General features: G+C 51.1%; 1 protein-coding gene across 3 annotated transcripts in view; it reads right to left on the bottom strand.

Annotated features, from left to right (window-relative positions):
• The window catches only part of SGSM2 (small G protein signaling modulator 2), a 46,305-nt gene extending 33,311 nt beyond the window's left edge, over window positions 1–12,994 (bottom strand). For 2 of the 3 annotated variants that reach the window (XM_050763527.1, XM_050763525.1), the window contains exons 1-2: window positions 12,826–12,994; window positions 6,720–6,795 (exon numbers count right to left, since the gene is read on the bottom strand). In XM_050763527.1, the coding sequence (XP_050619484.1) occupies window positions 6,720–6,795; window positions 12,826–12,882 (133 nt within the window). In that variant the 5' untranslated portion in view covers window positions 12,883–12,994. Of the gene's footprint in view, window positions 1–4,378; window positions 4,552–6,719; window positions 6,796–12,825 lie in introns of those variants that run through there. The other variant, XM_050763528.1, reaches the window with a different exon arrangement.

Consider the following 12,994-nt stretch of genomic DNA (forward strand, 5'->3'; position numbering starts at 1 on the left):
TACAGCTCATCCTCAGTCTGAAGCAACCCTCCTGTTGACCCATTTGCACACAGGAGGGCAGGGAATCTGGTGACTGAGGAGGCAAGCTGGTGTCTGCCCCAACCCCTGGGGGGTGGAGAGGCTGAGGTCCTAGGAGATATGATTGGCCTGAGAACCTGCTCTGCCTGGCCAGAAGCCTCTCTGTGAGACTCTGAAACCTGCTCTACCAGCCAAAGGTTAAAATGCAAACTCAGTGCCCAATCGGAATAGGGTAAATAAAACACTATGGACCTCAGGCGGTGGTATGCACCTGTAATCCCAGTTACGTGAGAGGCCAAGGCAGGAGCATACCTGGCGCCCAGGAGTTTGAGACCAACGGGGCAACATAGCAAGACCTCATCTTAAAAAGAAAGAAAGAAAGAAAGACTGGGTGGAGGCAGACACTCCTAGAACTCAGCCAGAGGGGAGAGCAGGCCCAGAGACATGATGGGTTGATGCCTAAATTACCCCAGATCCCTGATGGCAACAGAATAACTGTGCCCTCTCTAAGTACATGCATGACTACTTCAGATGCAGAGTTCAAGAGTGAAACGTAGGACAATTTGCTGTTGAACCCTGCCCTTGAGTGTTCTGCCCACAAATGCACGTTAAAAGCACTCTTCCCTGGCCGGGCGCGGTGGCTCACACCTGTAATCCCAGCACTTTGGGAGGCCAAGGCGGGCGGATCACGAGGTCAGGAGATCGAGACCATCCTGGCTAACATGGTAGAACCCCGTCTCTACTAAAAATACAAAAACAAAATTAGCCGGGCGTGGTGACGGGCGCCTGTAGTCCCAGTTACTAAGGAGGCTGAGGCGGGAGAATGGCGTGAACCCGGGAGGCAGAGCTTGCAGTGAGCCCAGATTGCACCACTGCACTCCAGCCTGGGTGACAGAGCAAGACTCCGTCTCAAAAAAAACAAAAAAAAAACAAAAAAAAGCACCTTCCCCTCCAGGGGAGGGGGTGACAGGAGATACCAGCCTACATTTTAATTCAACAGTAAGTCTTTATATTAAAATTAAAAAAAACCCAAAAACCATATTATAGAGAAAAATGTAAACTTGACGTGATGTTTTAAGATAAAAAGGATAAAAGGATATATCAAAGATCCTCCCCCACAGTGGTCGTTTTTGGGTTTTGTTTAAAAAAAATAAAAAAATAAGGCTGGGTGTGATGGCTCACACCTGTTATCCCAGCACTTTGGGAGGCAAGGTGAGCAGATCACCTGAGGTCAGGAATTTGAGACCAGCCTGCCCAACTCGGTGAAATCCCGTCTCCACTAAACATACAAGAATTAGCTGGGTGTGGTGTCAGGTGCCTGTAATCCTAGCTACTCGGGAGGCTGAGGCAGGAAAATCGCTTGAACCTGGGAGGCGGAGGTTGCAGTGAGCTGAGATAGCGCCACGGAACTCCAGCCTGGGTAGCAGCGCGAGACTCCATCTCTAAATAAATAAATAAACAAACAAACGAGACAGGGTCTCTCTCTCTCTCTCTCTCTCTCTCTGTTGCCCAGGCTGGGGTGCAGTGGTGCAATCATAGCTCACTGCAGCCTTGACCTCCTGGGCTCAAGTGATCCTCCTACCTCAGCCTCTGGAGTAGCTGGGACTACAGGTGTGCACCACCATGCCCAGCCAGTTATTTATCTTTTTGTAGAGGCTGGGTCTTGGAATATTGCCCAGGCTGGTCTCAAGGGATCCTCCCGCCTCAGCCTCCCAAAGCACTGGGATTACAGGTGTGAGTCACCATGCCTGGCCCCACAGTGGTAGTTTTGAGTCCATTCTCCAAGCTCCACCCTCCATGCCAGTGACATAGGTTCTGATCCTCGGGCCTGGGAACAGCACACAGAGACCCCCTCACCAGCACCCACCGCCGCCAGCCTGGTTTGCCAGCGAAACTTCCACCCCAGGGACGTTTCTATTTGCAGGGGCCTACTGCGTACCCAGCTTCTGGACAGACAGGTTCAGGAACAACCACAGCAAACACTCCACAAAGCATCTTTCTAGCCAGTCCTAGGAGTCTCGCCCCTCCCCTGGGGTCAAGGGAATGGGGATCCGGCTGCAAACTTTCCCGGGTTTGCCCGTGGTCAGGTCTTGACCCAGTGATTCTCCAGGAAGGCTCTGTGTTTTCCGTTTAAATGTCTGCATTCTAAGAAGCTCAGAGAAGCTCGTATTGCCTAGGCCTGGCTCTCCTCAGTCACCCGCTATCCCTCCTCTGCCAAGAACCATGGGTCAGTGTGGAGTCGAGGGGCCCAGTACACAAGGGTTTCTGGAAACTAGGGACCGTGGTGTCGCCGGGCTTGTAATCCAGTCTCCACAGACTTCACTCTGCTCCTACCCTCTCAGCACGTTCTCTATCCTCCCATTTCTCCCACTACAAAGCTGAATTCCGGACGTGGCTAGGGCAGTAGCAAGGCCTAGTTTGAGTCTGGATCAACTTCAGCCTAAAAATGCATTTCAGAGCATTTTTCCAGGCACTGAGGGAGACTGGCACAGCAGAACCTCCAGAAAGGCAGAGAGGGGTGGTGGTTTTGATCCATACCTCGCTAGTCTTCCCTCCCCCTCCCCTGCAAGCATCTCTCATGATTCCACCATGCAATGCATGGAAGCGGCTTTGCAGGCAGAGGAAAAAGATTGATAATCAATGCTTTCAACGAGCCTCAGTTTCAGTCCAAATTGGGATGTATCTCACCACTGAGCACCAATTTTGACAAAGCATAAGGATTCCTCTATCCATGGGCCCTGAGACACCCTGGCCTGACTTAGCCTGATACTGTTGGAACCTCTCCTGCTCCTGTTCTCAGTGACTGTACCGAGCCCAAAGCAGAGGCAGCACGCTGGCAGAGGAACCTCTCCTGCTCCTGCTCTCGGTGCCTGTACCGAGCCCAAAGCAGAGGCAGCACACTGGCAGATGCTGGCAGATGTCTTTTGTTTGGCCCACACAATTTTTTTTTAAATGGGAATTAGCTGTCAGTATTTAAAAAATAGGAAATTTCTTTCTCTCTCTCTTTTTTTTTTTTTTGAGACGGAATTTCGCTCTTGTTGCCCAGGCCGGAGATCTCGGCTCACTGCAACCTCCACTTCTGGGTGGAAGCAATTCTCCTGCCTCAGCCTCCTGAGTAGCTGGGATTATAGGCGTGCGCCACCACGCCCGGCTAATTTTTCTTATTTTTAGTAGAGATGGGGTTTTGCCATGTTGGCCAGGCTGGTCTCGAACTCCTGACCTTAAGTGATCCGCCCACCTCAGCCTCCCAAAGTGCTGGGATTACAGATGTGAGCCACCCCAGCCAAAAATAGGAAATTTCATATAAAAACCCAGACTTCTGGCTTCAAGTGAGATGAAAATAAAACAGAGGCCATGGGAAGCCTGGGCCCAAATTCCTGCAAGAGCCAAAATACGGGCTGCCCATCTTCACACAGGGCAAGTGCCGCCGGGTCACCTCAGTCTCCGCCACTGCCTCACATCCCGCTAGCTTCCCCTGCAATCCTTTGTTGTCTGGCTCTGTAAGCACTGAATTTCCTAGTGGTGGCACTAAGGCACCTCCTGAGGACTGACAGCACGGGGCTCCTCTTGCTCCTGGGCAGTTTAGAAGCCTGGAGACTCGAGGGCCTTATTCTCTTCCAGTTACTGAAACTGACTGAAAGGAGAAAAACCATTCCTTTGGAGTACGATATCCCTGCCTTCTGGAAAGAGCCCTCAAAGTGGGGTCTCAAAGTAGGGTCCCCAGACCTACTAGAATCAGAACCTCTAGGACTGGGACCCAGAAATCTGTGTCTTACCAAGCCCTTCAGGTGACTCTGATGTATGCTAAAACGTGAGAATTACTATCCTGGGGAACTAAAAATATGCAGATTCTTCATCCCTGAAGATCTCGATTTAGGAGGTCTGCAAAGGGGGCCAAAGGGGATTTCTTTTTTTTTTTTTTTTTTTTTGAGATGGAGTCTCGCTCTGTCGCCCAGGCTGGAGTGCAGTGGCGCGATCTCAGCTCACTGCAAGCTCCGCCTCCCGGGTTCACGCCATTCTCCTGCCTCAGCCTCCGAGTAGCTGGGACTACAGGCGCCCGCCACCACGCCCAGCTAGTTTTTTGTATTTTTAGTAGAGACGGGGTTTCACTATGTTAGCCAGGATGGTCTCGATCTCCTGACCTCGTGATCCACCCGCCTCGGCCTCCCAAAGTGCTGGGATTACAGGCTTGAGCCACCGCGCCCGGCCTGCCAAAGGGGATTTCAAAAGCTTCCAAGTTGCTTTGGACTTGCAGCCAGATTTGAGAGCTACTGACCCTGAGGACTCATCTTTTCCCGGCCCCAGGCCAGTGTTCTCAGCTCCAGACCTGCCTCCCATCATCCTTCAGTCCCTCACTCACCACATAAAGCAATGATGTGCTGCTGTCTTCATGCACAAACTTCAGGCAGAAGACAAAAGGGAGAGCCTTACTACTCTCCAAGGCCCCGGTGGACTGACTGGAGGGGAGCTGACAGCTTCTTCTCATGCTAATGGCCTGAATGTGAGACGTCCACAGCCTCCTCCTGCCTCATGCCCCTTTTCCCTGCTTCTCCCAGGGCTACCCACACATGGCGCCCATGCACAAGCTGTCTGCACCGTTTTATTCTGTTTTCTCTAGTGTGTGTGCTTTGATGAAGCCCAGCACCAAGCCACGCATAACTGGGCTGCCAGCACAGCCCTTCTGGCGACAACAGACACTGGCGAATGTCAAGAGAACATAGCACAGGAGGAAAGGAAGAGAATTCTAATACTTTTTTTTTTTTTTTTTTGAGACGGAGTTTTACTCTGTTGCCCAGACTGGAGTGCAGTGGTGCGATCTCGGCTCACTGCAAGCTCCACCTCCCAGGTTCACGCCATTCTCCTGCCTCAGCCTCCCAAGTAGCTGGGACTACAGGCGCCCGCCACCACGCCCGGCTAATTTTTTGTATTTTTAGTAGAGACGGGGTTTCACCGTGTTAGCCAGGATAGTCTCGATCTCTTGACCTTGTGATCCGCCCACCTCGGCCTCCCAAAGTGCTGGGATTATAGGCGCTTGCCACCACGCCCTGATAGTTTTTATATTTTTAGTAGAGACAGGGTTTCACCAAGTTGGCCAGGCTGGTCTCGAACTCCTGACCTCAGGTGATCTGCCCGCCTTGGCCTCCCAAAGTGCTGGGATTACAGGCGTGAGCCACTGTGCCTGGCTGAGAATTCTAATACTCTTCAAAGCTGCTTATCATAAGACTGGCATGCTTTTTTTTCCCCAGAGCATAGGTTCTGCTGAGAAAAACTGAGGTCAGGCTGTGTCTTGTAAACCTGGGAATCATTATTCCATCATCTCAAAGAACTAGGAAAACCTTCCCAAATGGACATGGCGTGAACACAAGTCCTACAAACCTCCCTTCAGCCTCAACACCCCAAAGGAGGAGAGACGAACATTGTTTGAGCACTTACAATGCTACGAACAAATGAACATTTACACGCATCATCTCAATCCCCACAAAAATTCCTTCAGGTGGGAATCATCACCCTGTTTTTAGAGGAGCAAACTGAGGGTGAGAGAAGTTAAGAAACTTGACCAAGATGACTTAAAAGGCAGGACGCCAGGATTCAAACGCCAGTCTGTCACTCAGACTCTGCTCAGAGGCTGCCTCTCCCTGACTGCCCTCCCACATCTGTTTTTTCTTCCTAGCTCTTATCACGTGCTAAGTTGTTGGATGATACATTTACTTGTGCATTTGTTTCCTGTCTGTCTCCCCAACAGAATGCAAGCTCCTGTGGCAGAGACTCTGTCCATCTTGTCACTGCCATTTCCTTGCACGATGAACAGTGTCTGGCACCTGGTGAGCCCTCGGTGGGGATCTGCTGCTGGATGGGGGGGGGCAGTTTGATCTGCTGCACCACATTGCCGTCCAAAAGCATCCCTTTCCTTGTCTGTTCTTTCATTCCTTTCCCTCCACAAACCCCAACACCAATCTCAGAGGCCAAGGAATACAACACAGAGAAGGCGAATGGTTCCCTGTCCCTTCAGATGGGGGGTTGAGAGGAAGCTCGAATTCCTAGAAATCCAAGAAAAGTCTGTGTGTAGAGATAGGCTTGCTCCTACAAAGCAAAAGTCTTCACGCTGAGAAGGAGGCAATGGTTTGTAAGGGACTCTCTCCTTTCTGGGGCTGGAAGGCATGGCCACCCCTCCTGGCCCATGTTCAGGCTCTTTTGCATCCAGTCAAGTGTTTGGGATTAGGATGATGGAGCAACACGCGTGCGATGATACAGAAAGGGAAAGTGGCACAGAGCATCCAAAAAGCACAAACCCCTCTCTGAAGTTAAAATCCAAATCAGTCAGAGCACTGGTTCCTGAACTCAAATGACCTAGGGCAGCGGCTCTCAAAGTGGGGTCCTCAGACCTACTAGAATCAGAAACTCCAGGATTGGGACCCAGAAATCTGTATTTTACCAAGCCCTTCAGGTGACTCTGATGCATGCTAAAAATGTAAGAATTACTATCCTGGGGAACTAAAAATACGCAGATTCTTGACCCCTGAAGATCCTGATTTAGGAGGTCTGCAAAGGGGGCCAAAGAGGATTTCAGAAGCTTCCAAGTTGCTTTGGACTTGCAGCCACATTTGAGAGCTACTGACCCTGAGGACTCATCTTTTCCCGGCCTCAGGCCAGTGTCCTCAGCTCCAGACCCGCCTCCCATCATCCTTCAGTCCCTCACTCACCACATAAAGCAATGATGTGGCTGCTGTCTTCATGCACAAACTTCCTGGTGACAGCCTCCTCCATGATTTGCTTCACCTGCGGACACATGGACAGCATCACTGCTTTTGTTATTATTTTTCCTTTTCAAAGACCTCTGGGCAAACAAATAGTTTGGTTCTGCCCTTCTGGTCTGAAGTCACTTTCAGACACTTGCAGCGATGACAGGGATGAGAGGTGTGGGGAGGCAAAGTTTCTTCAGCACAGTCTGATTCGAGTCTTTTGGAGAGGAAACCAGGGAAAGCAATGCCAAAAACCCATCAAACAATGAGTGCATGTTCCAGCCCAGGTGGAAGTGCCCCGCCTTGGAGAACGGGAATAGGATGCTGTTTGCTCATCTGTTCTCAGGTGAAGAAGGGCTTCTGGGCAGACATACCGTCCTTTAGAGACAAACCATCTTGGTCCAGCCTGCAGACAAACAACCTGCCCCTCCTCCTTTTCTCCCTATTCTCTGAGGTTAGGGGTAGGTCTCATACCTCCGGGACACCCTCTACATGCCCAAAAGCCCGGCCTTCTTTCCACCTAGGGTCTAAAACTCTAATGTTTGGGGTTCCCACTTGGATGTAAAAGTTCCCAAATACCTTGTAAGGTAAACAGTCATTTCTATTTTTTTGAGACAGAGTCTCGCTCTGTCGCCCAGGCTGGAGTGCAGTGGCACGGTCTCGACTCACTGCAGCCTCTGCCTCCCGGGTTCAAGGGATTCTCCTGCCTCAGCCTCCTGAGTAGCTAGGACAACAGGTGCATGATCGCCACCACGCCCTGCTGATTTTTGTATTTTTAGTAGAGACGGGGTTTCACTATATTGGTAAGGCTGGTCTCGAACTCCTAACCTCAGGTGATCCACCTGCCTCGGCCTCCCAAAGTGCTGGGATTACAGATGTGAGCCACTGTGCCCAGCCGGTCATTTCTTTCTTTAAGAAAGCACTTAAAAAGAAACCTTTTTAATTGATGTGCAGTAAACATATAAAATAACTTATGTCACAATTATACAGAGGGGTGAATTTTCACACAATGAACACTCCTGTGAAATCAGCAACTACAGCAAAAAACAGAACATGTGACCAACACCCTCACCTCATCACGTTTCCTTCTAGTCACTATTCCCCCTAAGGGTACCCACTCTCCTGATTCCAACACGATAGTTTTGTGGGGTTTTATATGTTTGTTTTTTTTTTTGAGATGGGAGTTTCACTTTTTTGCCCTAGCTGGAGTGAAGTGGCGTGTTCTCAGCTCACTGCAACCTCTAACTCCGAGGTTCAAGCGATTCTCCTGCCTCAGCCTCCAGAGTAGCCGGGATTACAGGCATGTACCACCACGCCCAGCTGTTTTTTTTTTTTCTTTACTTTTCTTTTTTTTTTTTTTTGTATTTTTCGTAGAGACGGGGTTTCTCCATGTTGGCCAGGCTGGTCTTGAACTCCCGACCTCAGGTGATCCACCCACCTTGGCCTCCCAAAGTGCTGGGATTACAGGTGTGAGCCACAGCCTGGGTTTTCATACTTTTCATAAGTGGAATTACTCAGTGTGTAGTGTTTTGTGACTAGTTTCTTTTGCTCACCTGTGTCATTCTGAAATTTGTTCATGCCATGTAGAATTATAGATTGTTCATGCTCCGTGGTGTGAGCGTACAAACAACTGGCGATTGGGTGGTTTCCAGTTTGGGGCTGTTATGGGTATTGCTGCTATGAACACTGAGGACATGTCTTCTGGTGAACAAATGTTTTGGATTTATATTTCTAGGCAAGGAATGTCTGATGCATACACTTTGCTTTATTAGATATTGCCAAATTGTTCTCCAGAGTTGGTTATACCAGTTTATACTCCCATGGATGAGGTTCTGGTGGTTCCCAACATTTAAGCCAAACACTGTTGATGTCCTGGGGGAACCTGCTAGCAGGCAGATACTAGTACTGGAGATTAGAGAGATTACCTAGTGTAGAATGTTACACATAACGTAAGCCCTGGGTAGAGCTAGTCTTCCCCATTCTTTAAACAGGAATGTAATTTCTGATGCTGCCCAGGTTGCTAAGACCCTTAGTCAGGACTGTATAGTTCGGAGGGTGGTAGAACCTCAAAACGCTGGGGAGGCGGGAAGAAGGACCTAGAGGCTCCTCCCTGCTGGAAACTGCTAATGGTTAGTGCTCAGGTAAAAGGGGAACAGATCGATTTATGCACTCTGAGCTGTTAAAAGCTTCCTAGATGGTTGGGCATGGTGGCTCACGCCTGTAATCCCAGCACTTTGGGATGCTGAGGCGGGAGGATCACCTGAGGTCGGGAGTTCGAGACCAGGCTGACCAACATGGCAAAACCCCATTTCTACTAAAAATACAAAAATTAGCCAAGCATGGTGTTGGGTGCCTGTAATCCCACCTACTCAAGAGGCTGAGGCAGAAGAATCACTTGAACCTGGGAGACAGAGGTTGCAGCGAGCCCAGATCGCGCCATTGCAATCCAGCCTGGGCAACAAGAGTGAAACTCTGTCTCAAAAAAAACAAAACAAAACAAAACAAAAAACTTACTAGATTACCTCCCAAGGATGTTTGCATTCAACAGAGGATAATGTCACAGCTAAAGACCTGGAGGCATCTGAAGCAGGCTGATGGGGCAGATATTTGGGTTAGGAGGATCTGCAGATGCCCCTAGAATTATACCAGTGGTCCTTTGTGAAAGGCCAGCCTGGTCTACCAATATTCCTGTTATTTCTCCTTGCAGAAGGGACAGGATGTTTCTCTAGAAATCAAACACTGGGCTGGGCGTGGTGGCTCACGCCTGTAATCCCAGCACTTTGAGAGGCCGAGGCGGGTGGACCATGAGGTCAGGAGATCGAGACCATCCTGGCAAACACGGTGAAACCCTGTCTCTACTGAAAATACAAAAAATTAGCTGGGCGTGGTGGCGGCGCCTGTAGTCCCAGCTCCTTGGGAGGCTGAGGCAGGAGAATGGCGTGAACCCAGGAGGCGGAGCTTGCAGTGAGCTGAGATCGCACCACTGCACTCCAGCCTGGGGTTGGAGACTGTGTCTCAAAATAAATAAATAAATAATAAATAATAAATAAATAAATAAATAAAACACTGAAGGAGGAAAGGAGAAACACTGAGTTCAGAGCAGGTCAACTTTTGTCAGGTATGATACGTAGCTGTGGCATATTCTGACATTTCTCACATTTTCTTAGGAATCACTTTTCGAGCAGTATACTAACACTGTTAGAAACAGTATAGTTTCTAACACTGGTAGAAAAAGTCATCATCCTCTTAAAAAATATTTCCTGGCCATTCACAGTGGCTCATGCCTGTAATCCCAACACCTTGGGAGACCAAGGCGAGGTCAGGAGATTGAGACCATCCTGGCCAACATGGTGAAACCCCATCTCTACTAAAATACAAAAAATTAGGCCGGGCGCGGTGGCTCAAGCCTGTAATCCCAGCACTTTGGGAGGCCGAGATGGGCGGATCATGAGGTCAGGAGATCGAGACCATCCTGGCTAACACGGTGAAACCCCGTCTCTACTAAAAAATACAAAAAACTAGCCGGGCGCGGTGGCGGGCGCCTGTAGTCCCAGCTACTCGGGAGGCTGAGGCAGGAGAATGGCGTGAACCCGGGAGGCGGAGCTTGCAGTGAGCTGAGATCCGGCCACTGCACTCCAGCCTGGGCGGCAGAGCGAGACTCCGTCTCAAAAAAAAAAAAAAAAAAAAAAAAAAAAAATTAGCTGGGTGTGGTGACATGTGCCTATAGTCCCAGCTACTCAGGAGGCTGAGGCAGAGGAATCACTTGAACCCGGGAGGTGAAGGTTGCAGTGAGCTGAGATCGCACCACTGCACTCCAGCCTGGCAACAGAACAAGACTCCATCTCAAAAAAAAAAAAAAAAAAAAAGGATTTCCCATTATCTGTGACTAACCTCCAAAACTGAATCACACCTATAATCCCAGCATATCCACCTCTAGTGTGGGTACAGGTACTTTTCTATTTTGTTTGTATTGTTCAAGTCTCTGTCACTAGACTGCTTCCTTTCAGAGGAGAATCAAGATTTCTCTTTTCTTTTTTTTTTTTTTTTTTTTTTTTTTTTTTTTTTTTTTTTTTTTTTTTTTTTTTTGAGACGGAGTCTAGCTCTGTCACCCAGGCTGGAGTGCAGTGGCCGGATCTCAGCTCACTGCAAGCCCCGCCTCCCGGGTTCACGCCATTCTCTGGCCTCAGCCTCTCGAGTAGCTGGGACTACAGGCGCCCGCCACCACCCCTAGCTAATTTTTTGTATTTTTAGTAGAGACGGGGTTTCACTGTGTTAGCCACTATGGTCTCGATCTCCGGACCTCGTGATCCGCCCGCCTCAGCCTCCCAAAGTGCTGGGATTACAGGTGTGAGTCACTGCGCCGGGCTGGAGTGCAGTGGTTCGATCTTGGCTGACTGCAACCACACCTCCTGGGTTCAAGCGATTCTCCTGCCTCAGCCTCCTGAGAAGCTGGGATTACAGGTGCCCTCCACCATGCCTGGCTAATTTTTGTATTTTTTTTTTTTTTTCGGTAGAGATGGGGTTTCACCATCTTGGCCAGGCTGGTCTCGAACTCCTGACCTCGTGATCTACCCGCCTCAGCCTCCCAAAGTGTTGAGATTACAGGAATGAGCCACCGCGCCCGTCTGCTTTCCAGGATTTTATGAGAGCCCAGACCCTTCCCCAGCCCTGAAACTCTAATTAGGGCTCAGCTAAGGTAAACTTTTTTTTTTTTTTGAGACAGAGTCTCACTGTGTCGCCCAGGCTAGAGTGCAGTGGCACAATCTCGGCTCACTGCAACCTCCACCTCCCAGGTTCCAGCGATTCTCCTGCCTCAGTCTCCCAGGTAGCTGGGTTTACAGGCACGCGCCACCACGCCTGGCTTATTTTGGTATTTTTAGTAGAGACGTGGTTTTGCCATGTTGGCCAGGCTGGTCTCGAACTCCTGACCTCAAGTGATCCACCCACCTTGGCCTCCCAACGTGCTGGGATTACAGGCGTGAGAGAAACTTTTATATATAAGGTAGGCAGCATAGAGAGGAAGAAATCTAGACTCAGAGAAGTTAAGTAACTCACTCAAGGTCACACAGACTAGGTCCAGACTATTCCAAAATGTATGCTTTCCAAACACCAGGCCTCGAAGTCTCCAAAATCAGCACATTTATTTACCAAACAGTCACGGAGTGCCTACAGTGTGCCAGGCACTGGATACAAGGTAGTGGACAAAACAGAGGGTCTCCCCTGGTGGAGTTTACTTACCAAGCGGAAAACAGCCATAGAGGCAGGCAGGGGAAGGAGGCCCAACGCATTCTAATCTGCGCTGCGGGTTTGAGCTCTCCAGCTCTCACATGGGAGTGAGTCATTCATATGGGCACTGCCCCCCACCCGAAATGGAAATGGGCTTTTGGGCAGGGTCAGGGTAAACGGAGTTAGTAGAGGGAAGGACTGCTTCTCTTTCTGAAGTAGGGGGGCTTCCCTCAAAAGGGAAAAACTTCCGAGTGTTAAAAACCATTCTCAAACAAGCCCCTGGTCCCTGGGTAAGGAGGTGGGCGTGGAGGGAGAAACTGAGGTGTGCGGTGAACCCCTCTGGCAGCGAGCACTCCATAGCTGGAGGCACAGCGGAGGGGCAGCGTTGGACAAGGGGGAGCTCAGCCCGCAAGACACCCCCTGAGGACAAGGGGAAGTCGGTCCGCACGACACCCACCTGCGCCGCGGGAGCCCGCGCGGGGCCCCGCCCCCTCCCCCGGCGGCGCGGGCACTGAATGGGCAGCTCCGGCTCCAGCCGTCCCCACCATCCCCGCCACCCCTCCCCCGGCCTCGGGCTCCCAGTGCCGCTGCCGTCACAGGGCGGGGAGCTGCGGGGCTGAGAAGCAAACAAGCCCGGAGCGCCGGCCGGAGCCCCCGGGCCGAGGGGCGCTGCCCTCCCCCATCCGAGAAAAGGGAGGGAGGCGCAGCCCGTCCAGGACCCTCCCCTCCCGGCGCAGGTTCGGCCCGGGTGCCCGCGCCGGGGGGTGGGCGCGAACCTTTCTGCCCCCTGGGCCGCGCGGGCCAGGACACGAGCCCCCCGGGGTCCTTGCCTCGACTTTACCTCCTTCTTCACGTTCCACAGCAGTTTCTCTTTGACTGCGTCCTCTGCGCTGCCCATGGTGTGGCAGGAGGCGGCGCCGAGCGGCCCTCGGAGCCCCCGCGCCCCCGCCGCCTCCGCGACTCTCGGCTCAGCGCCCCACGCGCAAGGCGGAGCCCCCGCCCGCCGCGCT

This window comes from Macaca thibetana, chromosome 16 (assembly GCF_024542745.1).
Source record: "Macaca thibetana thibetana isolate TM-01 chromosome 16, ASM2454274v1, whole genome shotgun sequence".
In the NCBI taxonomy this organism is placed as follows: Eukaryota; Metazoa; Chordata; class Mammalia; order Primates; family Cercopithecidae; genus Macaca; species Macaca thibetana.